Here is a 22,870-nt window from a genome sequence, read left to right as displayed (position 1 = left end):
TGGGAATATAAATCACAATCTGCGTTTGCACGCAGTTCTTTGTATTGCAGCATCTATTAGGCCTTGGTATTACAAGCAAAACATAGATTTCAGTCCTACCCTACTACAGAAGAAGCGTCTGAAAAGGTCAGTTGATGAATATGCGAGGAAAAGGTTTGGTAGTGGGGAAAGACCCAGCATCTGCCATGAGTTCACCAAGCCTTCTGCAAAAAATCAAACAGTTCGTCCACAGGATTCTCTTTCAGCAAACAGGATTGCAAAGGGTTTTCACAAACCTCAGCTCTGATACTGCAATCAGAGCCAAAAATGGAGACTCCCCCCCCCCTTTTTTTTTTTATTAAGGAGAATTTTGTGTGTCCCAGGTCAAATTAGTCAGATCAGCTCCAAATCCTATGAGTCATTCAAGAACCATATGTGGCCCTACTACTAGCAAGTATCCTCCACCCCAAACTTTTCAGCCTGGGGCTTCAAATACTTCCAAATCTTTTGGCAGGCATCCTACATGCAGGCCCAAGCCCGGACGCTTGGGGTCTGGATGCCCCCGAGCTTCACTTGCCCTCAGCCACATGGCAGCAGGAGCAACATGGAGACATGCTTCAGTCTTGACTACAAGACCAGACTAGGTATGCAGTGACCCACCAATAAAATGTGGCTACTTCTAGAATGAACCCCAATAATTTAGGGCAGGGAGTGAAGGACTGCATCTAACAAACTCCCAGCTGGAACTGGGTTAGGGCAGCGGGTCTGACCCCTCTTGTTCTCCTGGAAATTGCCTGGGGATCTCTTAATGACCCATGATAGTTAGGACTTTGCTTTTACATTTTGCCCAGAAGACGGTGCAGTGTCCCTGCCTGTCACTGTTTGGGGCACCTATCTGTGGCTAGGCTTGGTATCCAAGCCCTTGTGTAGCCTGGATTTGTTTCTGCCCTTTAGGTCTCACTTCTCAGGCGTCACAAAGGTCAAACTCCCACACAAGGGATCAGCCCTGGGCCTCTCCCCAGACCCACCAGTTCCTCCTTTCAGTTCCAGGGCCGTCTCCTCCTGCAGGGAAGGTGGCACAGAGGAGCGCAGTGAGCCTATTCCTTCTGATCCCTCACCACTTTCTTGGGCTGCCTCCTACCTACCCGGCTTATCAACACAGTACTCCACCCCCAGCATCTCCAAGGCAATTTCTGTCCTCTGAACCTGCTACCCCCTTATAGCAGCTCTTTCTAATTGGCTCCTTGGTCAGATAATTAGCTGGGCAGATAATTGGTCCCTCCATTAACTCTTTCTAGACTGCTGTTCTGTGGGCTTCATCACAGTCCCCAGCCACTCAGATGGTCTAAATCAGTGTTTCTCAACCTGTGGGTCATGACCCAAAAGTGGGTCACAAGAATATATGAAAGGGTTGCGAATGAACTTTAAAAGTGGATTCTCCTTTAAAACGAGAAAAAACGTGGGAAAACATGCCTTTTCCACTGAAGGCTGGCAGTTTCAGCCTGCTTGGGGCCCCCCCATGGGTCACATACCCACCCCCTGCCCCACACACTGGGGGGTTGGGGGTAGGGGCACTGGGTCAGGACTGGTCATTTATGTTTACAAGTGGGTCCTGGTACAAAACAGGCTGAAAACCACTGGCCTGGATGTTCAGCAGGTCTCCTGACCCCCTACTCTCTAGCCTGACCTTGGTGGCCCAATAGGAATCACAGCACAGGCTGCTGCAGATCATCAAAAATAAACAGACCTGTTTGAAATAGAGGCCAATTAGTATGTGAAGGTTAATTGCTAACATAAAACCAAGTCACACTTTGCAATTAATTCTGAGCTGACAGGCTATCAGGAAGGTCAATGCTAAGAGGACCAGGATACCTTCCAAAAGTTGAACTGAGATCTCTGTCCATTTGTACTCAGGCCTGGCATGGGAAACTCACAAGTCAGAACGGCTACAGGGGTAGGGTAGTCTGATCACAGTAACCACAGTGAGATATTTGATTGGAACCAGTGACAGGATCTGCCAGGGGAGAAAAACACAAGCTCCCAGTTTCCCAATGATAGTACATGGACCTTGATTTGGGCCAGCCCACCTACAACTACCCGGCTGAGACACCTATCTAGCAGTACGGCCACTTTAAGACCTTTGCTCCTTCACACGCTCAGCGAGTACAATCCTTTGCCCTCTCTTTGCCCACAAGGAGCCCAAAGCACTTTACAAATGATTAATAGCACCTCATGGCTCCCCAGGACTGCGGAGCTGACTGCACTCCAGCTTTCAGCACTAAACTTGCTTTCCCCAAACCAGGGAGGAGTGCTGGGTTTGACACAAGGACACCAATTTTCTTCAGCTAGAAAACCAACCTCTGCCTATTCTCCTGCTGGGATGGAATTCTTCTCTGTTAATTTGGACAACAACAAACAGTTCTTTTCACATTCAGTGCCCTAGGCAGGCATTAAGCAATTCTTTTCCCCCAAAAATATTTCCACAGCTCATTATCCATTCCAAAATGAAGGCGCTGAGAAGTGTGGAAGAATGATAGTGGGAGCTGCTTTCATGCCTGGCCTTGCAATCCCACCCCTTCCTACAGATAAGAGTCAAGAGAACATTTAAGCTTCAAATCCTGTTGCTGTTCACCTGGTTCTGAAAGCGCTTTCCTTCTCTGCAGCTCAGATCTCATTTTAAATGGCACAAGTAACAATTCTGACAACCCCCTTAAAAGATTTTTTTCCCCTCCAGGCATGAGCTTTTTTCAGAACAAGACAGAAGTATAGGCTCCAAAGACCTTTCTTCTTCCTGAGGAGAGTCGGTCATTTTTTAAAGTTGAAATGGTAAGCCAGCTGCAGTAGCATTAAGAAAATAGATTTTACTAAGTTCATTCCAATATTTGTATGTATTTTGCTGCTAAGCCCATTGTAATGTTATCATAAGCATTTGAGACATTGTTACACTGAATATGCCTTTGTCTATTTTATCTTTACACAAAAACCTAACAAAGAAAAGTTGAATTACAGAATTAAAAAGGAAAGAAAATAACCAACTGCAGTGATTCTTCCTTTTAAAATAATATTCATAGAAAAATTAATAAAGTCCTAGCAATAATCTATGAAACATTCAGGGTTGGGGAGCTGCATTGAGGCTTCTAAGGTGACATTTCTAAAGCACTGGAGGAGCTGCAGTCCCACTGATTTTATGTGGCTTACGATCCTAGATGCCCAAGTCACTTGTGAAAAACAGGACTTGGGTGTCCAAGTCACTCAGAGGATTTCTGAAAAATTTACCCACTGACTCTGGAGGCTGCAGCTACTCAAGGACAGCACTGACACCAGCAGAGCTGACAGCCCATCCAGTGGAGGGCAGAGGCACAGACAGATATTGGGGAGCATGAGAAATGCTAGGGCATGTTCTGCTTAGGATGCCTGGCCACCTCCTTCCTGCCCAGATCCTAAACCCAGGGTCAAGAATCAAGAGACTTGTATTCTGCTGATATGCTGCATGACCCTGGCTGAGGAAGTCACTCAGCCTCTCTGTGCTTCAACTTCCCGAGCTCAAGACTGGAGGGGTCACTATTTTGTAAAGCGCTTGCACATCAAGAGATGCACAGTGCCAAGGGCTGTGATAGTTATTTGCTGTAACTGCCCATAATGTGGCTGTCAGTGCCCATGCATTTTATCATTAACTCCACACAGCCTTAATACTGTGCCTGTAGGTCAGTGAAGTGGCAGCTTCTTTGCAGTACACACTTGAAAACCATCAGCTTTGCTGTCACCCTGAGCTACTAGAATTCTGGCACTGGGTAGCACCAGGTGACAGAAAACAGAGGTAAGGGCTATAGCATATATCCAGCAAACACGTGGCCCACATGGCAGGTGGAAGAATTATTGGACTGTTACAGGGCCATCATTAAAACCAGATTGGTCAAAACTAGCTTTGCTTTGACTTCCACATCACAAGGAGGCACTGAGGGTGGCAGCCTACTCTGCAGCTGGATCTGAACAGTCTGGGGGCTCCATGGGCAACTACTGCCCAGGGCTCAGATCCATGGCTCCTGCCTTTACTGGCTTCTAAAAATGACAGGCAAGAACTCTACAAACATTAATAAAACATTAGATGCACTTCAGCCTGCGAGAGACAGGGAAAATGGATGGCACGGAAATATCTACTGACAGAAACGCACTAATATTACTGAGAACGCAGGAGACTCCCGGGCACTGATAACCTGGAAAATAAGCCCTGAGCAAGGTGTCAGGTAGCTAGGAGAGGCACAGAAACCAGACAGCCTGTAGCGACAATCAGCACATTTCATATTTTCTTTTTTGGTAATTAGCTAACAGCCGGGCTTCTGGCAGAGAGTCTGACTTCTTAAAGGGTGCAGGACCCAGAGGTCCAAACAGGAACACTAACCCTGCATGAGAAGGACATGGGAGGTCCCTTCAGGGGGCAAGTATCTTTATCTTCTCCAAGGCAATTCAATCATTGCTCCCCTGGCCTCAAAGATCAGTTCATGATCTGTCCTCTAGGAACACTACCCAGATCCCAGAGACCACCAACACCTATCAGACATTAGCAGCTGATGAACATTACCGCCATGAGCAAAGGATTGATTTAATGACCTGGTGTCAGAAACTGAAGGGGGAACAGATAATGCCAAGTTAAAGTGGATGGGGACTCATCGTGCATCTGCTCTACCCTGCAGTAACTTGAGGCATTTCACCCTGATCAAACAATTACTTAATTACTACAAATTAACTTCCACATAATGTGGGATAAAGCAGAACACACACAACAACTTATCACAAATTGGGTGATGTGGAGGTGTAGGAAGGGGGAGCAGGAAATCCCACCCTCCCAGACATTTAACTGACTATAAATCTGTCTGTCCAGTGCTGAGAAGCTCCCTCTCTCCTTCATCAAACTTCAGCATACGCTTAGGACCAAAGAAATGAATCAGAAGGTCTGAATCAGGTGTTTTTATGGGGGTGGGAGGGGAATCTAAACGGAAACCAGACTAACACCTCTCTGGTCCATTTGGGTCCTATGGGAATTTCCACAAAGCAAGGTAGCCCACCAGTGGACATGGATTTGATTCAAACACATACGGTACCCAACTGTCTGCTACCCCTCACTTCCCTGTGACTGTTTCTAGCTGGGTTTTTCCTAATACTCTTTCAATACCATCTGCTGAGAATCCTGTGCATACTGGCAAGTCTTAGAAACTTCTTCCTAGATGGTCTGTTTTTACATGACTCATGCCGAATTTAACATTAGCAAGTCTTATATACAGAAGATAGAACATTAGGCAATTAAGCCTGAAAGGTAAATGCAAAGGGATGGAGCTGACCTTGCTTCATGGGCCTAAGTGAACTTTCTGTTAGTTAAAACATGTGAACAATGATTAAACTGGGATTTACTGGCTGGGAATATTGCTCAGTTCTTCTCTCTCTGTCAGATGCCTCAGATTGAACATTGCTTTACTTATTTTGGAAGGACCTTTTACTGCAATGGCATCTCAGTAATATGGTTTCTTCCTTCCAAAGCAGATGCAAGATTTCCCTAGTTTTGCTTTACGGCAATCAGCTATCAGGCAAAATGTTTGCCAGTTGGAAGACATGATGTCAACGAAACATGAAACTTAAATCAAGCTGTGTCAGCAGCTGATATCATAAGAAGTGGCAGAAAAGATGTGACAAGGCAGCAAACATTTCCTTTAAAAGATTATATTCCAAGGAGTTCCAGGAGCAATACTTAAATCAACACATTTAGGTCTAAAAACATGCTGGAGCATTTCTTGCCCTCTCAAGGCCTGAATTCCTTCACTGATGCAAACACACAGCTCCCATGAAAACTTCCACAGGATCCTCTCAGCAGTACCTCTTGTGGTCACAGCAGCACTCTTGCCAAAGACCGAATCTAAAATGGGAAATCTGAAATGTCAAAAACTCCAGCTGTTTAAAAGGGCTGTGAGGTGGGGAGGGGGCAAGGAAGTGAGAAGATCCTTTCCTTAGCATGAATATTTTCCAGCTCTGTTTCTTTTTTCTGCCATTCTGTTCTTTCTTGCCTGACTAAGTGGATTGTGCCTAATTGGTGAGAGGGCAAAGGTCCATGCAGTCTGGGAAGCAGGAGTCTGGCTGTAGCTCTGTTCCCAGCTCATGATCTTTTCACAGCTCCAGCAGCTCTGCCTATTGTTAATCCTAAGAGAGCAATCCAGGTCCAGTGAAAAGATAAGTTGCCAACCTCCCTTCCCACTGTGAAGGGCATCTTGTTTTTGAAAAGAATCTCCTCAGCCTCCCTTCCTGCTCTGGAAGTTTCATTCAGATTCAAAATTCATTTTTATGTTTCCTTCTTTGAGCACTACCATTAATTTGAAACACTGATAGCAAAGAGCTGGAACAAAACGCTGGCGCACAACTCCGGACTGCAGCACTACAGGCGGAAGAAAATTAAATGCATAACATTGCTTTGTACTGCTAAACCATTGATTGGCGTGATTTGCATGGATGCTGAGAAACAGTAATGCTTCAGTAGGGTTTTACAACACTTCCTCCCATCTGCAGCAATTTGCAAAAGAGCAGAATGGGCCGTAAATCAGAGAACTGGCAGGATCTCTGATGAATATGGCGAAGTTGCCAGATGCTCCACTAGAACAACATTTTCTTCCCAGCAGAGGAGGAGAAGAGAAGGGAGAAATCTCATTTCAAATGTCCTAACTCTTCCCTGGGTTTGCAGTACCTGGAATTTCCCCGATGCCTGTTCTAGGTGCCTGGATAAGTGTCTATTAACATCTCTATCCAAGAGCTGAGTCATATGCACAGAGAGCAGCTAGGACAAGCTCCATGTGGCTGTGAGTACTGCCAAAACCAGGCACATGTGAAACATAAGGCTGTCTTAAAAACAGTGAGAATTTAAGAAATGCTTAAAAACGCCATTTGGGTTTTGAGCCTTGAGTTCTGTTACCAAGATTTCCTTGGAACCATGAAAGTTTAAAGCTATATTTTTAATAAGGGCTTTTTTACAGGATCCAAGGAGCCGGGGCTTTAAGCAAAACACATGCGAACTGCCAGTCCTGGTGTATGCATGTACATGTACATGCAAGCATCGAGAGCTGCACCTAGATGTGTACAAATGTGCTACAATACACCTGCATTCAAAAAACAAACCAAGCTGGCTCAGCAGAAGCATCTTGGAAAGCCAGATATAAAGGGTGTTCCTGCCAGGGCTGGCTTAGCAACATCCCAATGCCAAGGAGTAAAAGACAGGGAAATCCCTGCACAGCTCCCTTTAGCTCAAACCCTCTCCACTCTCAAGGGCAATTACTGAATGTCGACATGCACCGATTAGTGCATCACGCCGCGGGTCAAGGTATTTTAAGATGAGGCAGTGTATGTCTCCGGTAAGCAGTTTGATACAGTTCACTGAAACTGATGAGTCTGCTTTGCCCTGATTTCGTTCTTCTGTTCTACAAGGTTCACCTGGTCTCCTTGAAATAAAGCCAGCTGCTCAAATAGAAAGCTGAGGGGAAAAAAAACCTACCTCAAGCACCCGCACTCTGCGTAAGAATGCACCATTAAAATCAGTCTCTGGAAACACTGCGGTACGCGAGGTCATGTGCTGCTCTGCCAAGGTTGGACTGGAAAGTAAATTTAGGGAAACTGAGGTCTTGAAGCTATGCTGCCCTCTAGTGGCACAAACTGCCATTCCTTAAGCATATAAGCTTTGAAACAGCCATCAGGGCTTGTGGGAGAGGTGATACCTTTTATTAGACCAGCGAGATTTTTGCAAAAAAAATTCTTTAATTTTTTTGCAAAAATGTTGCTGGTCTAATAAAAGGCATCACTTCTTCCACGAGCTCCGATTGCTTTTTTCTGTAGACCAATATGGCTACGACCTGGTTACCTTGAAACAGCCAGGCAGTTTCAGATTTCCACCATGGGGAAGATAAAAAGATAAGTCTCAGTTACTGGATTATGCCAGATTTACACCAACATAGCTAAGATCAGAATCTGACCCATGACACCCACAACAAACTCAACATTAAAGGAAAATATCCTCTCATTGGACTAACACAGACACATTTCTGGGCTGCCAAGTATGTTAGGAGGGCCTGTAAATGCAATAGTACAAAATACCTGTTACAAGTTATCGCCCTTTGATGAAGCCCCTACCTTAAATTCCACCAAGCAGAGGAAAGGGCAGCTTTCACATGTTCTTATTTCAGAACAACTCTTCCAGCTAGATATTGTCAAAGCCTGTAAACTAACCTGGGTGCTGTTTGCTGGCTGAGGCAAGATGCATTCCTGTTCTCACTTGGCTCCAATGTCCACATCACTTTAGCAGCTTGCTTCACAGTCCAGGAGGTCAAAGCAAAGATCAAATGGGACCTGGAAACTTACCTCTTCCCCCACCCTATGCCAGGGGAGAAGCACTATGGAGAGATCATAGTGGTAGGAGGAGGAAATCTGAACTGGGAGTACACAGGCTGTGTGTCTTGTGTGGGTCAGTTTTCCCCCTACCTGTAAAAGTAGTATCCAAATGGCAACAGTTCCTTAGACCAAAGCTGGCCCTTCTTCAACAACAAAGTGAAGCTTGCACATTTCAGGTCCTAAGGCCAAGCTTGTGGTGTCATCATTACCCCTGACGAAGGACCTGTGCCTCACTGCACTGGCCCAGAAGCACACCAAGGAGTGGCCAAGTATTTTCATAGGAGTCCAGCCTCAAACGGTCCATGAAGCTTTGTGACCAGGCATCTGAACCTAGTTCCATTTGTCCTAGCAACAACATAATGATGCACTCTCTCAAGTCAGAAGCTGCACCAAAGTGATTCTATCTCTACATAGGAATAATGTGCAAGCCTGTACTTACTTGAATCCTGAAGAAGAGAATATAACACATCAGCCCTAAGGGGAGAATCTACTTCACTATGTTGTCTGACAGCAGAACAAGAAAGGTCATAAATGCAAGCAGAAGGCACAGGGCATATTAATGCAGAGATACTGCAACATCAGAACTTTATCAGCAAGAAGCCACAACAGGAAAAACAAGACAACACTGCACTCCTTCCCCCTTCAGTATCTGTCCTTTTTCAGTAAGGCTTGTCACCCAGGTGGGCACTAACAACTAACATGAGTTGCATTAAAATAAGCATTCTGTGTACAGCTGAGATTTTCAGCTAATTGGTCTTGAATTACCTGACAGGACCAGAGTACAGGAAGCCATGTTGAGGATGTCACAAAGATGTTAACAACACAGTAACAGAGAGCTGGCAGTTCAGGTCTTCACAGGTTAAAAGCCTTTCACACTCCATTAGTATTACATGCACTTGTCTGCATTGCCTGGTGCTGGAAGAGATGAGAGCCACTCCTGGCATCAACTGGCCTAGTTCCACTGACTGAATGGAAGTCAATGAAGGTTAGAGTCTGTCTACACCAGCTGACAATCTGGTCGGTGGTGCTCTGTCTGTATATCTCCTTTGCTATATCAATGCTCTGCTGTACTTTAAGAAAGCATCCTACCAGATTTGAAGACTGCCACTGTCACTCTCTATCCATGTGAGTGAGGTTCATAATTGCAATTACCTGGATGCTTTCAGTGTCTTCTGCCCCTCAATGTAACATTCCTCACAAGTAGCAGTGAGTTATAACTGGCAGCTTGTTTCTTTCTGCAGGACCTCAGGTGCCAGGAATAGCAGGTCAGGTATTTCAAGAAGCTATATTCAGTTGTTACCATGGAAACACATGTTATCTTTTAATGCTTGTCAAAAAATCTGTATAAGGCACATTCAATTAATACCAAAATATTCACCCAAACAGGGAGCAAACACCTTAACAGCAACCGCAATCCAAGACTGAAAACTTCTTGTGGAAAACAAAAGCAACTACTTGGCCAGCTTTGCCAAAAGAGGAGGACTTCTGGAACAGAACATTGCCAAGGATGGATGAAGGGACAGAAGCTCATTTAAGATTAACAGGTTTTTCTTTCCCAGCAGCCAACAGTTTCTTCCGAAGACTTTAGGGCACAAATTCTTCCTCTCTGAAGTGATATTGCTGGCACCAAGCTATGGATCACTCTGTTCATACAGCGCATCAGGAGAAAGCCCAAACAACTGTTCCAGGCTCCTCTTTAGCATCTCCGCTGATTTTCCCTAATGACAAAAAGTGACATGACCCAATCAGAGAAAGGTTCAGTACATGCAGCTATCCAAGCCCTCTCTCCGATGGTAACTGCAAGATCAGTAGCATGTAGCCAGAGTTCTACATGGATAGTGCCTTGCAGTGCCCTAACAGGCAAGCATACAACATACACGGGAGATGAGAAATACAAGACAAGACCACTTCTGTTTAAACTAAAAAGGACTTCTGAGATGTACCAAAGGGCTGGTTTGATATACATATAGCTTTGTTGCTCTTAAAACTACCTTAACCATTCTTTCTTCCATCCAGCATGGGAGAAATTACTGTCCTCTAGCCAGCAACAGTGCTGAAGCTTTACCAGCCAAAGGTATTCTTGAGCAAAGAAGTGCAACGCACACTATTCTCCTATAGGCAGGGGCTACTACGAAAAAGGGTCTTGCCTTGATTGCCTGAATCTGTGTTTGCAACCTCCAAAAGCAGAAGGCAAGACATTCTGTAGCAGTTTCAAACAAGTATAAAAAGTGGAGAGTTTTTTGTTTTTTGGGGTTTGTTTTTTTTTGGGGGGGGGAGGGGGGTTGTTAACCAAATTTAGTAGGACAACACATACTCCCAAAAGTCCCCAGTACATGATGTTTCTGCTCATTTTAATCCAGGCTGCCATGACATTTTCTGGTTTGGGTACATTAGAGCTTCTGCACTGACAGTGCATAGTTTCTGTGCAAGTTGCAGGGAGGAACCTGCAGGCTCTCTGAGTGAGGCAAGGCATGATGCAGACTTCAGCATTGATAAGCCCAAGAATGGCACTGTGGGGTTGTGGGACACCTCTATTAGCAAAATGGTTGTGTTCAAATGGTCGTGTTCAAATTGTCAGTGATGAAATAGAAAATAATAGGGACAATCGAATTTTCATCACTGGGTCTCAGAGTAAATACTGAGGCAAAAAGGTCATTTTCACACTTCTCAACAGTGGATGCTGGCTGGCTACAGATTCAGGAAACTCACGGGGTTTTCACAGTCATAAGGATTAGACACACAAATTCTCCTTTAGAAGGAAACATATTCTGGAATATAATTCCATAGCAGGGGTGATTTCTGTGGCAAAGTTGATGGCTACCAAACTGTAGAGTCCTCTTAAAAAACCCTCAGATAGCTGTGAACATGATTCTTGTTAAAATAAAGCCACCCACATGATATTCTTCTTCAGCTGTCTGAGCCACAACTTGTTTACTCACCTATATCATTACTAGCTTTGATTTCCTTCCTTGTGGAACGTGGAATGTCATAAATGACAGAAGTTTCATCTTTATTAGAGTTGTGATCTGTAAAGCAAGTGAAAAATAAACTGCTGGCAGCAGTGCCATCATCCCTTCTACTGATTCCTACAGAGTTAGTAAAAGCACAGTGTAATTGAAGCCTTAAGTGTTAACAGCAAGAGTCACTTGTGGCAGCAAGAGTATCCCAAGCATTTATCCATGTGGTCATGTTCTAAATGATAGCTTATGGGATGAAAGCCCTGTAGAGTCTTGTGATGTTTAGGTATAAGCTTTGAGTTCAGGATAGTCTCTACATGCTCCTGAACTTTAGGAAACTCTATGTTCAGATCCAAACATGGGGCTACCCATGATTCTGTTCTTTCAGAGTTAAAGATATATCAAGATCTCACCCCACAGTGACAGAGTAAACGTCATACTCTCTACTCACTGGTTTCATTGTCAGGGCTGTCCTCCAAAGGCTCCATTTTTGGAGCTTTGTAATGAGGTGAGCTCCCTTCATTATAATCTTCAAGAGAAAAAAGAAACAAAAGATAAATATCAAGCAGCCTTTGTTAATGAAGTGACACTGGATTTGGTTATATTTCTAAAGCCACAGCTCCAATAGGACACTCGGGTTCTATTTTCAATTTGCTGTAACTCCTCTGTGCCTCTTCTTCCCTTTCTACAAAATGGATAGAATAATGCTGACAAAGAGGATGAGTCACTATCTGAACTGCTTTGTGATAGCTGGATGAAAGGCGCTTGACAAATCTAAGTCATTGTAAATGGGAATCTGATGCACTAAACTTAATGTGTTGGAACCAAACTGCTAGCAGCTCCTCTGAAACAACAGGTTCCCCACAGCACTCCTTAGTCCTCAAGATTCCCCAGCTGAAACCTGTAGGTTGACGAGTCTCCAAATCCTCAGAGATAAGAGGAATTTATCAGCAATAAAACCCAGAATTCCCTAACCAGGACCTCTTCTCTTTCTAAGAAATCTATCATTTTTTTTAAAATTAAATCTGAAATTCCAGTTACAAATATGAAAGAACTCACTTGAAGTATGCACATATCTAGTTTTCATGGTCTCCTCTGATGCTAAAAATTTATTAGTTCTGGGTGTTTCACCAAAGCTCTCCTCAGTACCCAGTATGGTGTCATATAGACTTTCTTTTTTACCATCTGTAATAATTTGAGTTCTTGCCATCACAACAGGTACATCATACCTAATAAAAGAACAAACAGGACAAAAGACACAGTAACGGATAGCTCTCAGAGGTTATATGTAACATGCTCTTCAGGTTTCAGATAAGGATGACACATTTGCATTTTGGTGATATGAGTTTGCTAAAAATAGTATAAAAATGCAATGATGAGCAGTTCTGGCCTGGGTCATCATCTCAGCAACTCTTCATGAAGAAGAAAATCCCTTGATTTTATGGAAGGCAGAAGACAGCCCACCACAAAAGGGAGGACAAATATTGTCCAACTAGAAAAAACAACTTTCTATAAGCAATACCGAAAACAAGATTCCCCAAAGGCTGGCTTTCAGCAATAACCGAGAAATCAAGAGTATGTTTTTTCACCGTGTCATGGATCAACTTATCTAAAAAGCTACTTTTAATTAAAGCAAGTTACACTGACTCCTTAACAGCTGGCATATTGAAACAAAAAGTTCCACTTCCATCAGAGGATATGGAAGCAAGCTACTCAAATTATGCTGTCTAAAGTTTTCCTATACTACCTAGGCCTACTTGCCTGAAAGCTATATGGTCTTGGCAAGCTGAGAACCACACTCTCTCAAGAGAGACAATCACAAGCAACTGCATTTCAGTGAGTCTGCAGCACAAAACTTACCACATGCAAGCTGTCTCTTCTCTGTCAGGCCCCAGAAGATGCATTGATCTCCACAAGACTTTAATCCAGGTAGCACGTAAGTCAGCAGATTCTGCAGACTGGCCAAAAAAGTACAGTACGTAAGGACATTTATCCAGAACAAAAGGTTAACAGAGCGTATATATTTTATTGATGCATATTCATTTCACCAAGCTTCTTAAAATTATTTTTCGCCAACAGACTACTGCTTTTTTCTTATTTTGTCTTTACAATACAGCTAGGGATACATGCTGGACAGACGAAATTGAACAGAAAACTATGAAACCAATTCAAAGTCCATTGAAGACAATGGAAAGGTTCCCACTGCTGTTGAGTTCTCTCAATTGTGGTGTGACTCAGTCTTGAATCTCTGCACAAAACTGGAGAGAGCTTGGGGAGGAATGATTTCAGCAGCCCAGACTCCAAAATGGGTCATGCAGCATAGTAAAGAAAACTCAGGGACAAATAGTTAGAAATAGCCATCAAAAGGAAGAAGTGACTTGAGAACTAATGAAAAGTTGTAAGTCCCAGTACAGGTTAATGTAGCAGAGGACTGAGGACTCAGTATCCCAAATGGATTAACAGCGTAGATACTTCAGAAAGGATCAACTTTGATGCCATGCAAAATTATTCAGGCCTATGACCAAATGAACTTATGAACTGAACTGCAGTCACTTAATGGATACCATATTCTTCCACACGGAAGTTGAAGCATGTTGACAGGGCAGGATGGGGAAGCTTATACCACACATGCCCATAGAAAGGCCGTTTTTGGAAGAGAGGCATCTGTATCAACTGCTGTGATGCCTTTGACTTCCACCAGCACCACACTTGTATTTAAAAAATACTTGGGGACATGGAAAAAAGACTGAGTGCTACCAGAGTCCACTAGCTCTTGCAATCAGTGGAAACTCATCGGCTTCTCACTAGACACACCCTACTCCAGAGGAAGATGAACAACAGCCCAGCACTACTCACCCACTGGTCTACCCATCCTCAGCTGTTATACTGTGGTATACTGTGTATATTCTTCTCGGACCTCAACATTGGATGTGAGGAAGAATTGATTTGATTAAGTGGGGACAATCCTACTGTACATCACTGCTGCTATATATTTGTTGGCACTGATATTATATTCTTACCAAGAGTTTCTTCTTCCTGTTTTTCATTATGATTTCAAAGCGGTAATCAACATTCATAGCTTGGGTCTCACACACTGCCTTCATCTAAAAAGACATTTGCCATGAAGAAAAACTTCTGCCAATACACACAAACCTTCTAAAAATGCCCTTAGCACCACTTTTATTTAAGAAATGGAGCTTATTCCTGGGAGAGGAAGCTGTCTGAATGTATATTGGGCCAGACCTTCAGACAGAATTAACTGGCATATTTTCACTGCCTGCAGCCACAGCTCAGATTTGGCCATTACATCTTGACCCATTTGGTTACTCTAAGACTAGGAATCCTACAAAGATCAGTCTTCATTGTAGTCTGCTATGCCTGTGAGGTAGAAGTTACAGTATTCTGTGCAAATCCAATCCTGTAAGCTTGGTGTCAGACTTAGTGAGTGTGCAAGATGGGCTCCGGTATTTGGTAACAGGAGGCAGAAAGACATCCTGAAACCTGATGTTACCAAGCATTCCTCCAGTCTGAGGACTAAAGGCACCTGGCTTGACATGTGGCTAAAGCTATGTGTGTACTGGCCAGCAGGGTCAATGCAGAGACGGATGAGATGCTTTACTGTAAAGCAGCATACAGCAATTGTAGTCAGGCCAGCTTTAAACGATCTGAGTGGTATTCACTACAAGGTTCATTCCTCATTTATGCTTTGGAACAAGAAACCAAATGCAGAAAGCACTGCTTTGAATTATAGGGAATTCTTTGCCAGATGGTTCCCAGGAGGTTCTCTCTCTCTCTCTCAAAAAAAAAACAACAAAAAAACAAAAACAAAACAGGAAGCACTTCTGACACTTCTCAGCTTGGTATGTGGGCAATCACTGGTTTTACTTACTGTGTGGATGGAGTACTGTCCATGGAGACATGACTGGAAAAGAATGTTACACTAATTACTGGTGGAAAAAGTCCACTACATCAGTAGGGGAAAAATTAAATTATAAAACCTACTGCATCTCCATGTTTCTTAGTGAAGAAGAAGAGGGTGGTATTTTGGAGTCGGAACCAGTACTTTGTCCATGTCAATTTCTATGTAAAAATCAGGGCAAATGTTAGACATTAATGGCATAAAATACTTCAACGCATTCCAGGCTCTACTACCAACTTGTTATGGGACCATGAATACTACAGCTCTGAGGTAACCTGCCTGTAAAATGGGTAGGGAGAGGACTGGTTTGTATAATAACTTGAGAAAGACATTTGTAGAAACACAAACTAGTTATTTCATACCGACGAATAGAGTCCCTCTCTCTTTCTCTCTTTCCCCATCCTACCCCGCGCCTTCAATACCCAAGGCCTTAGAGATGAGATTTTCAAAGGTTCCTAGGGCTATTCATTTCCACTGACATTTAATGGAAGTTGGGTACTAAACTCTTAGACCGCTTTATATATCTCAGTCACATTTCTTGACATATAAAGTTCAAGGTCTTGCCTTGAAACTGAATGGCAGCATGCTGGCAGGAAATGAAGGAGAGCTTTACCAGGCTATTAAATGGAAATGAAGCTATATGAATTTGCCAAGAGTTATCCAACAAAGATACAACCCTGTGAAATACTGTATGTTGTTCTGGTTAAACCTCATCAGGAAACACTCCTAGCTTTGCAGAAATGCTGCAGCCAATAAACACCACCATTTTTATTTGTGAGGAGACTGGATGGTTGCACAAGTTAGCACAAAGACACAGACGGATATCTTCACGCCTACAGGTTGCTGCTCTAAATCATGTCCAGAAACGACCAGATGAGTGGGAACTGCTGGGTGATGAGCTCTCTTGGAAATCTAGGGTCTACAACCTTTTGGGGTTACCAATTGATTCCTTTTCACCCTTTTCCCCCATTGCACAGCATTTTAGTTTAAAAACTAGCTTTCCATTTGCACAGCTTTCTAGTAAGTGTCTCAAATACCTTACAAAAATAACATCTCAATATCGGAGACATTAAAAGCAGATGATTTAAAATAAGAATTAAGCAGTTATGAAAGATCATTCAACCTGGGAACACACATTGCATTTATCTTAGGTCAAATTGTAACTCTGTTTGCCCTAGAACAGAAAAGTCCTGGGATTGGCATGTTCACACATTTCTCTCCCAAACAGGAGCAGTGAGCAGTTGAATGCACTGCTTTTCTGCCATTGGTTCAATGATGCAATCCCAAGATGCACTGCAATGTCCCAGGTAAAACTGTTAGCATTTCTTATCCCATGAACCTTTTTAAGGTTTGGTCCAGGACAAATGACATGGACCTTTTAACGACTGCACTTTGTCCCAGGATAAAGTAGTTTCGCCTGGGACAAATGCAACACCTGTTTGCAACCATAGGGAAACAAAAGACAAGCAAGCATAGACTGCAGAGGTTCTTGCCACAAAGCCATTTCTAACACTCACTGGCAGTGCTGTCATTACCTTGGCCAAGATGATTAGACCCTGCTAGCTGCAAATTAGTGTTTGTAACTGACAAAATGCATCGCGGATGAATGAGGTCAGGTGATCTCTGTACTGCCACTTGCCCAAGAAATGAAAGAATCAAATCTGACAAATGAACATCGGTGTCAGGAAATGCATTTTGATACTACAAATTGAAACCACCTATTCCCTTAGGTAGCTATTAGACAGACTTCTACAGAGCCTGCATCTCCTTTGGAAGGAGTAGAAGTATGAGAATGGAAAAGCGATCCTGCCCTAGAAGATAACAAAAACCTGGATATTGAAAAATTAATTCTGATACAGAATTAGGACCTGAAACAGCATATACACGTGTGCTTAATTTAATTCAAGTGCAGAATGAAAGCCATTCCTATTCAAAAAAGTACTTAAATTATTTCAATATACTTAGTAGACAACACTGAGCATTGAGCAACATCTACAGAATTTAAGCATGAGCTTAAGTGCTCTGAAATTAACTCCTTATAGAGTTTATCAGTAGTTATTCTGAAGTGTATTCAGACAGATCCACATTCTTCATTAAATGGAATAAGCCACGATAGTGATCAGCTCCTTTTCACTTTTTCCAGCTTTTGTTAGCTCTGCAACCTTGCTTAAAAAGAAAAAGATAAAGAAGCTGTCAAAGTTACACAATCTCTCCCGTCCCCGCCCCATTTAATTCAGCTGAAAAGGGAGAAGTAAGAAGGGAACACATTAGACTTTGTTCTTGGCCTTTTTTTTTTATCAATACAAAAATTCATTTCTTTTAAAAGTACCTTCATAAAAATATAAAAATCCATTACAGCATGAAAAAGTCTGTTACTTTTATGGAAATAGTATTTTGATGTATATTATTGTACTTCTTATAAGTTAATTGTTTAGACAACTATAAAGCACAGCATTTTTTAAAAATTACAATCCTACATCCCAATATTACAAACACTTAAATACATTTGTAATGACAGGAAAGACCAGAACCCCAATAACCATTTTATGGATTTTAAAATATTGATATTCTCCGAATTGGGTATATTGGTTTGGTTTTTTTTAACCTAAAATACATTCTGCAGTTTTAATTACTGCTTAAACTACTGCGGTATTGAACATATGCAAATAAAACAATAAACTTACTTTAATTGTCTTAAGTAATTTAGCCTTATATGCATATTCTATTATCAAAGCAAGAAATATATGTAATCACTTTACATTAGACTTTGCCAATGCAACATTTCAAAGAAATTCCTAGCCTACTGAATAATTACAGAATTAAAAACATAAAAACATAGTTGCCTTAACTGTACATGTAACTTCCTTTTGCTTTGGATGACCAAACAGACCAAACAGAACGGCTTTCCCCCCAGACTTCTAATAATACCTTTCCCATCAGATTTAGGAAAAATTTATTCCACCCCCTCTCCCCACATCTTTCCAGGAAAAGTACTAACCAATTTATCTTTTCTTTTCTTCAAGAAGCTTTCAAAAATCAAATCATCTTCTACAGCCATTGTAATACTATTCCCTGGGTCAGGACTCTTCTGATGCCAAGTGGAACAGGTGAACTTCCTCATTTGCTACTTCTCTCTCCTCATTTCTCTGGTGAGGTCAGCTTCATGGACAGAGAAGCATTCTTTCAAAGACTTCCTAAAAATATCCCACTTTTCCTCCTCCCACTGTTTTGCACTCGTCAGAAAACACTCAAATTCTCCCCCAAATCTCAACATACTTCCATTGTATGATCCATTTTCATATTCTCAGAACTATTTAAAGGTAACGTTGAAAACCAAGAAATTAATTATTTCTTCTCCCCTTATATTTCAGCGTGGAATTGTTTGCAAGGAAATACAATAAATGTAAAGCCCAACTATTTGTGTCCTTCTACTATGCAAATCTTTTATGCAACTCAAAGCTGAATTCAGCTAAAGCAGTCAAACTATAAAACAGGAGGATTTTAGTGTAGTTCTGGTAAATAATAGATGCTTACTGTAATTACATTCTTTGAAGCTCATTTTCATGTACAGGCAACTCCCGCTTAGCACTGCTTCGCTATAATGCTCCTTTTAAATTGATACCTGAGATTCCACTTAGCGCTCAGCAAATTTCATTATAACACTCGTGGTTGCCATCTTGGGTCATTAAAAACACCTGCAGTCACCACCTTGGGTCATCAAAAACTTTTGGTTTTGCTTAAAGCTCATTTTTTCAGGAACCAATTAAGAGCGCTAAGCAGGGGTGGCCTGTATCTGCCAGATGAAAATGTATTAAAACATGCCGAGTAATGGAGAAAGTATGAACTGGCCACAAGTTCTTTGAAAACTGCTTTCCTTTGAAAAATCAGGAGAGATTACACAGAAGTCACCGGAAACACGAGTCAAAGATCCAACATGTCCAAGATGTTTATAATATGGGATCTTAAAGCACTGCCATAGTATTTTCAATGAGGAGGGCAAGAAAAAAAATAAAGATATCAAGACAAAGGACAGTACACTGTTATTTATTGAAATACTTGAAAAGGCCAGTGACGGAAAAAAAAATAGGTTTGTTATGAGGAATTTATATTGATTTACTTGATCATTAAAAAAAGGTGCTGTCTACAGGTAATTCTAACCAGGTATAGAATGCACTGTGAACCATGCAACTAATAGACTACAGTAGAGTCAGCACTGTGTACTATTTCAGTTCTACCCCATACACAGTTTTTACAAGAATCGTCTACAGATGTGAGGAATTAAACAGCAACACTTTTTGAATTATAAACATTTATAATATACAAATTCTTTTCCATCTGATTTGAAAGGGCTATAAAAACACAACATAGTGGAAAATGAAGCAACACAATTACACACAGCATATGGAAGTCAGTCTGGCAGTTTTTGAAGTTTACTTTTGCTTTTAAAAGAGAACTCTCTTAGACAGCTAAACATGTCACATGTCTTGTAACATACAAAAATCATTAGGCTGTCTGCCCGTGATAGTTTTTCCCTTGAAATGTAGTTCAGTGGGTAAACTGGCTCTTCAGTTAAAAAAGACAAGAAAGAAAACCACAAATTCTGCCTTTGTATAGCTTGTAGTCCCAAAAGAGAACATCAGTTGAATGTGAAATAAATAAGCCATCCTTGAGCACGTATGGTCCTTGAGTTGAACCTACTCTATTGAAAATGAATTCCAATAGTACACTAATGTGTCACAATGGTGAAACACCTAAGAACAGTATTTCTAATAATTTTGGGGAAGCATTGTCTTACTACCTTAATATATACAGATTATTTACAACAAATTCCCTTTTGGCCTTAACAAGTTAAGCCATTTTAGTTGGCTGTTATGACGCAAATCTTCCTCCACACATTATGCAATACTGTAGTTATAGCTATCATTTAAAATAATTTTATGCATGAATTACAAATATTAATAAAGTAACTCTGCATATATAAATATTTCTACCAGAATTTAAAGCATTCAGAATGTACATAAAAGATTTTATTTTTGTTTTTTTTTAATTTTTATTTGGTAGGGCCAGGAGATGTGCTTCTTTTCAAATCATCGCTGCTTTAATAACGCTTTGTACATAGCAAAGCCCAAAACTGCAAATACAGTAGCACCAAAACTTGCTCGAAGCCAGAATGAGGAGCTCTTGAGGTCTGCTTGTGTCATGTGCCTGAAGTTTAAAATATAAAAAAATTAGATTAATTTCATGACAAAAGATACAATGTTTGTCATCTCATAAATAAAAATCTGCTTTTGGAAATTCATCATCAGACTTGTCACATGGCAGCAATACACAAGTAAGCACTGCAAACAATTTACAAATGACTGCATTAGTTCTTTTCTTAAAGAACTGGGGCCTAGTCTGCAGCCCTTCATCATTTTGTGCGCCATTGAAATCAATAATATTTGGCAAGAAAATAAAGGGAGCTTGACATTAGTTTGCTGCAAATGAGGAGGGAATAATGATTGCAAATCCATAATGAGAAAATAACCCAGGACTGAGAAATATTCATATGATACTTTAAATTGGCTTACTTCACAGTTTTCTGATTTTCAGAAACAAGCCTCCCCAGAAACGCTGAACTCTCAATTATTTGAAGTGGTGTCTTGTATCAGAAAAAAGTGACAAGTAACTATTTTCCAAAAGCTAGAACCATAACAGTCTCCAAATCTCCCCAACATACAGTCACAGAAGGAGCAATAGGTATCTAACTGAAAACTGTTAGAGAGAACTATATGCTAATGAAACAGGCAGTGGTGCTACCATCAACAGAAAAAGACAAGATGTAACAAACCAAATGAAGGCGATTAGAAGACAAAAAGAAGCCACGTGATGCATGATAAGAATGAAGACAGCCAATGACCCAAGTCTCCCAAATACCACAACAACTTTGTGAACATGCTCAGTTAAACACTGCTAGCCATCTTTAAAAAAGCCTCAAGTATGACAGCTTACCATAAAGCAGAAGAAAGAGTTTTGAAGCAATGGTTACCATTACAGCCTCAAATCGAGGCACACTAAATCTCAAGCTAAGTGTTACATTTTGCTTTCTTTTTAAGAGAATCTGCATAACATAACTGACCTGTATTAGCTTATGCATTTTAGATCTGTATTAAAAATAACAGGTTATTGGGTGTAAAGTTTAAAAGCAGTTACAGGACAAGCAGTGGACAGATAGCCTGCTCATATTGCCATGTGCGGAAGTGCCAGCCTTTACAGTGTGAATCGAAGGACTATCATGCTGCTTTATAAAACAGATTGTGATTTTGCTACATGTTACTACAACACATAAAACCCGCTTAAAATGTTATTTAGCAGACATTCAAAATGACAACATATACTGCAGGTATTATCTGTGGGCAGAGTATTACATGCTACAAAAAAGCACAAGTTCTTCTGTGTCCAAACGACCACTCACAGCTGCTCTCCAAATTTCTATTCTCATTTAAAAATTCCTTGTAGAGGTATGAAAGAGAACAAATCCATGATTTCTTGCAAATATTAGTTTTTCTGCAACTAATTTTTACAAACTAATTTCCAAACTAGATGTCATGTGGATTGTATAAGGGCAAAAAGATCAAGATCACTCCAGTTAAGGTACAGTTACCTGTCTTCAAATAAGTGTGGATCAAGAGATGACTCCATGAAGATGGAATCTTCTACAAAGCTGACGGCGTGCACCTGATGGATAATACTGCTCTCCTCGTCTGCTAACAGCATGGCACCCAACTCATCTACATGGGGTCTTAACCTTTTTACACACATGCACAGTTTGCAGTTCACAGCACGGCTCAAAACAGCAAGTGACTCAAAAGTATGCCACAGGTTACACACCCCACAGATTTTATAATTCAGCTAATTTGTATGCATCTAACTGTGGCTCTAGCATGATTGTTAAAAAAATCAGCACACAGAAAAAGAACAGGAATTCATCCTATGACTAACAAGGTTAAATGAAATCAAATCACATAACTGAAAGATGGGGCAATAAAAGAAAGGAAGCTGCTTAAGGAGTTGAAAGACCCTAGTACCTGACTTGTATTTTGCTGTGGCATGCTGCAGTGCCTCAGCAAACCAGGGGGGATTAATACAGGAGTGTTAGCCCTAATTCTGATATATTTTCCTTCCTCTGGTCAGGTCAAGTCTGTACTCTAACTTAAAGAACAGCTTTTTAAAGGGTTCTGTAGAGAAAAGTATGCATTGAGACCTCAAGTTGAAGTACTCCTTAAAATATAAAATAACTTACATTTCCACAGACAAGCTCTGAAGGGTAAATATTAGGGTTGTGCAAAGCTCCGGTCCCTGATTCAATCTGACAGAGATTCAGCACAATTCGGTAGCCAAATCTCTGAATCTGAATCAAATCAGGAGACCCTTTAATCTCTCTGAATCGAACTGGACATAGAGACACCTTTAAATGTTTCTTCTACATACCTCAGGGTACTGGGAGCCTCATGAATGCTGGGGCGCATGGAGTGTCCCACAGGAGTGCGGGGGTCTCCCCAGCGCACTTGGCAGCAGACCCGGAAGTGGACGACAAGCACTTCCAGTCCACATCCAGGTC

General features: G+C 41.5%; 2 protein-coding genes across 6 annotated transcripts in view; both read right to left on the bottom strand.

The window, feature by feature from the left end:
* Positions 1-8,384: 8,384 nt before the first annotated feature.
* On the bottom strand, positions 8,385-19,160 carry LOC149859045 (uncharacterized). 2 transcript variants are annotated; one of them, XM_090061027.1, is made up of 7 exons: positions 15,241-19,160; positions 14,372-14,455; positions 13,212-13,309; positions 12,411-12,580; positions 11,803-11,880; positions 11,334-11,420; positions 8,385-10,112 (listed from the first exon to the last, which is right to left on the bottom strand). In XM_090061027.1, the coding sequence occupies exons 2-7, from the start codon at positions 14,453-14,455 to the stop codon at positions 10,054-10,056; spliced, it is 576 nt and encodes a 191-aa protein (XP_089917153.1). In that variant the 5' UTR covers positions 15,241-19,160; the 3' UTR covers positions 8,385-10,053. The 2 variants fall into 2 exon arrangements, with proteins under 2 accessions (XP_089917153.1, XP_089917154.1); XM_090061028.1 differs by lacking the exon at positions 11,803-11,880 and having other exon boundaries at positions 14,372-19,160.
* Positions 19,161-19,298: 138 nt separating this feature from the next.
* The window catches only part of RHOT1 (ras homolog family member T1), a 44,067-nt gene continuing 40,495 nt past the window's right edge, over positions 19,299-22,870 (bottom strand). For 2 of the 4 annotated variants that reach the window (XM_090061020.1, XM_090061017.1), the window contains exons 20-21: positions 21,914-22,057; positions 19,299-20,475 (exon numbers count right to left, since the gene is read on the bottom strand). In XM_090061020.1, coding sequence (XP_089917146.1) covers positions 20,358-20,475; positions 21,914-22,057 — 262 coding nt within the window. In that variant the 3' untranslated portion in view covers positions 19,299-20,357. The remainder of the gene's footprint in view (positions 20,476-21,913; positions 22,058-22,870) is intronic. The other 2 variants (XM_090061018.1, XM_090061019.1) reach the window with 1 other exon arrangement.

Source organism: Crocodylus siamensis, chromosome 8 (assembly GCF_052110815.1).
Source record: "Crocodylus siamensis isolate JL-2025a chromosome 8, ASM5211081v1, whole genome shotgun sequence".
NCBI lineage: Eukaryota > Metazoa > Chordata > Crocodylia > Crocodylidae > Crocodylus > Crocodylus siamensis.
This window is presented reverse-complemented; position numbering and strand designations above follow the sequence as displayed.

Excerpts from the sequence above, each read along its gene's own strand:
- LOC149859045 (XM_090061027.1), bottom strand. The coding sequence starts at position 14,455 with ATGAAGGCAGTGTGTGAGACCCAAGCTATGAATGTTGATTACCGCTTT. Across the intron at positions 13,310-14,371 it reads ACAGGAAGAAGAAACTCTTG|TCTGCAGAATCTGCTGACTT; the intron begins GTAAGAATATAA and ends TTTTTTGGCCAG. Across the intron at positions 10,113-11,333 it reads CAAAGCTAGTAATGATATAG|GGAAAATCAGCGGAGATGCT; the intron begins GTGAGTAAACAA and ends TTTTGTCATTAG.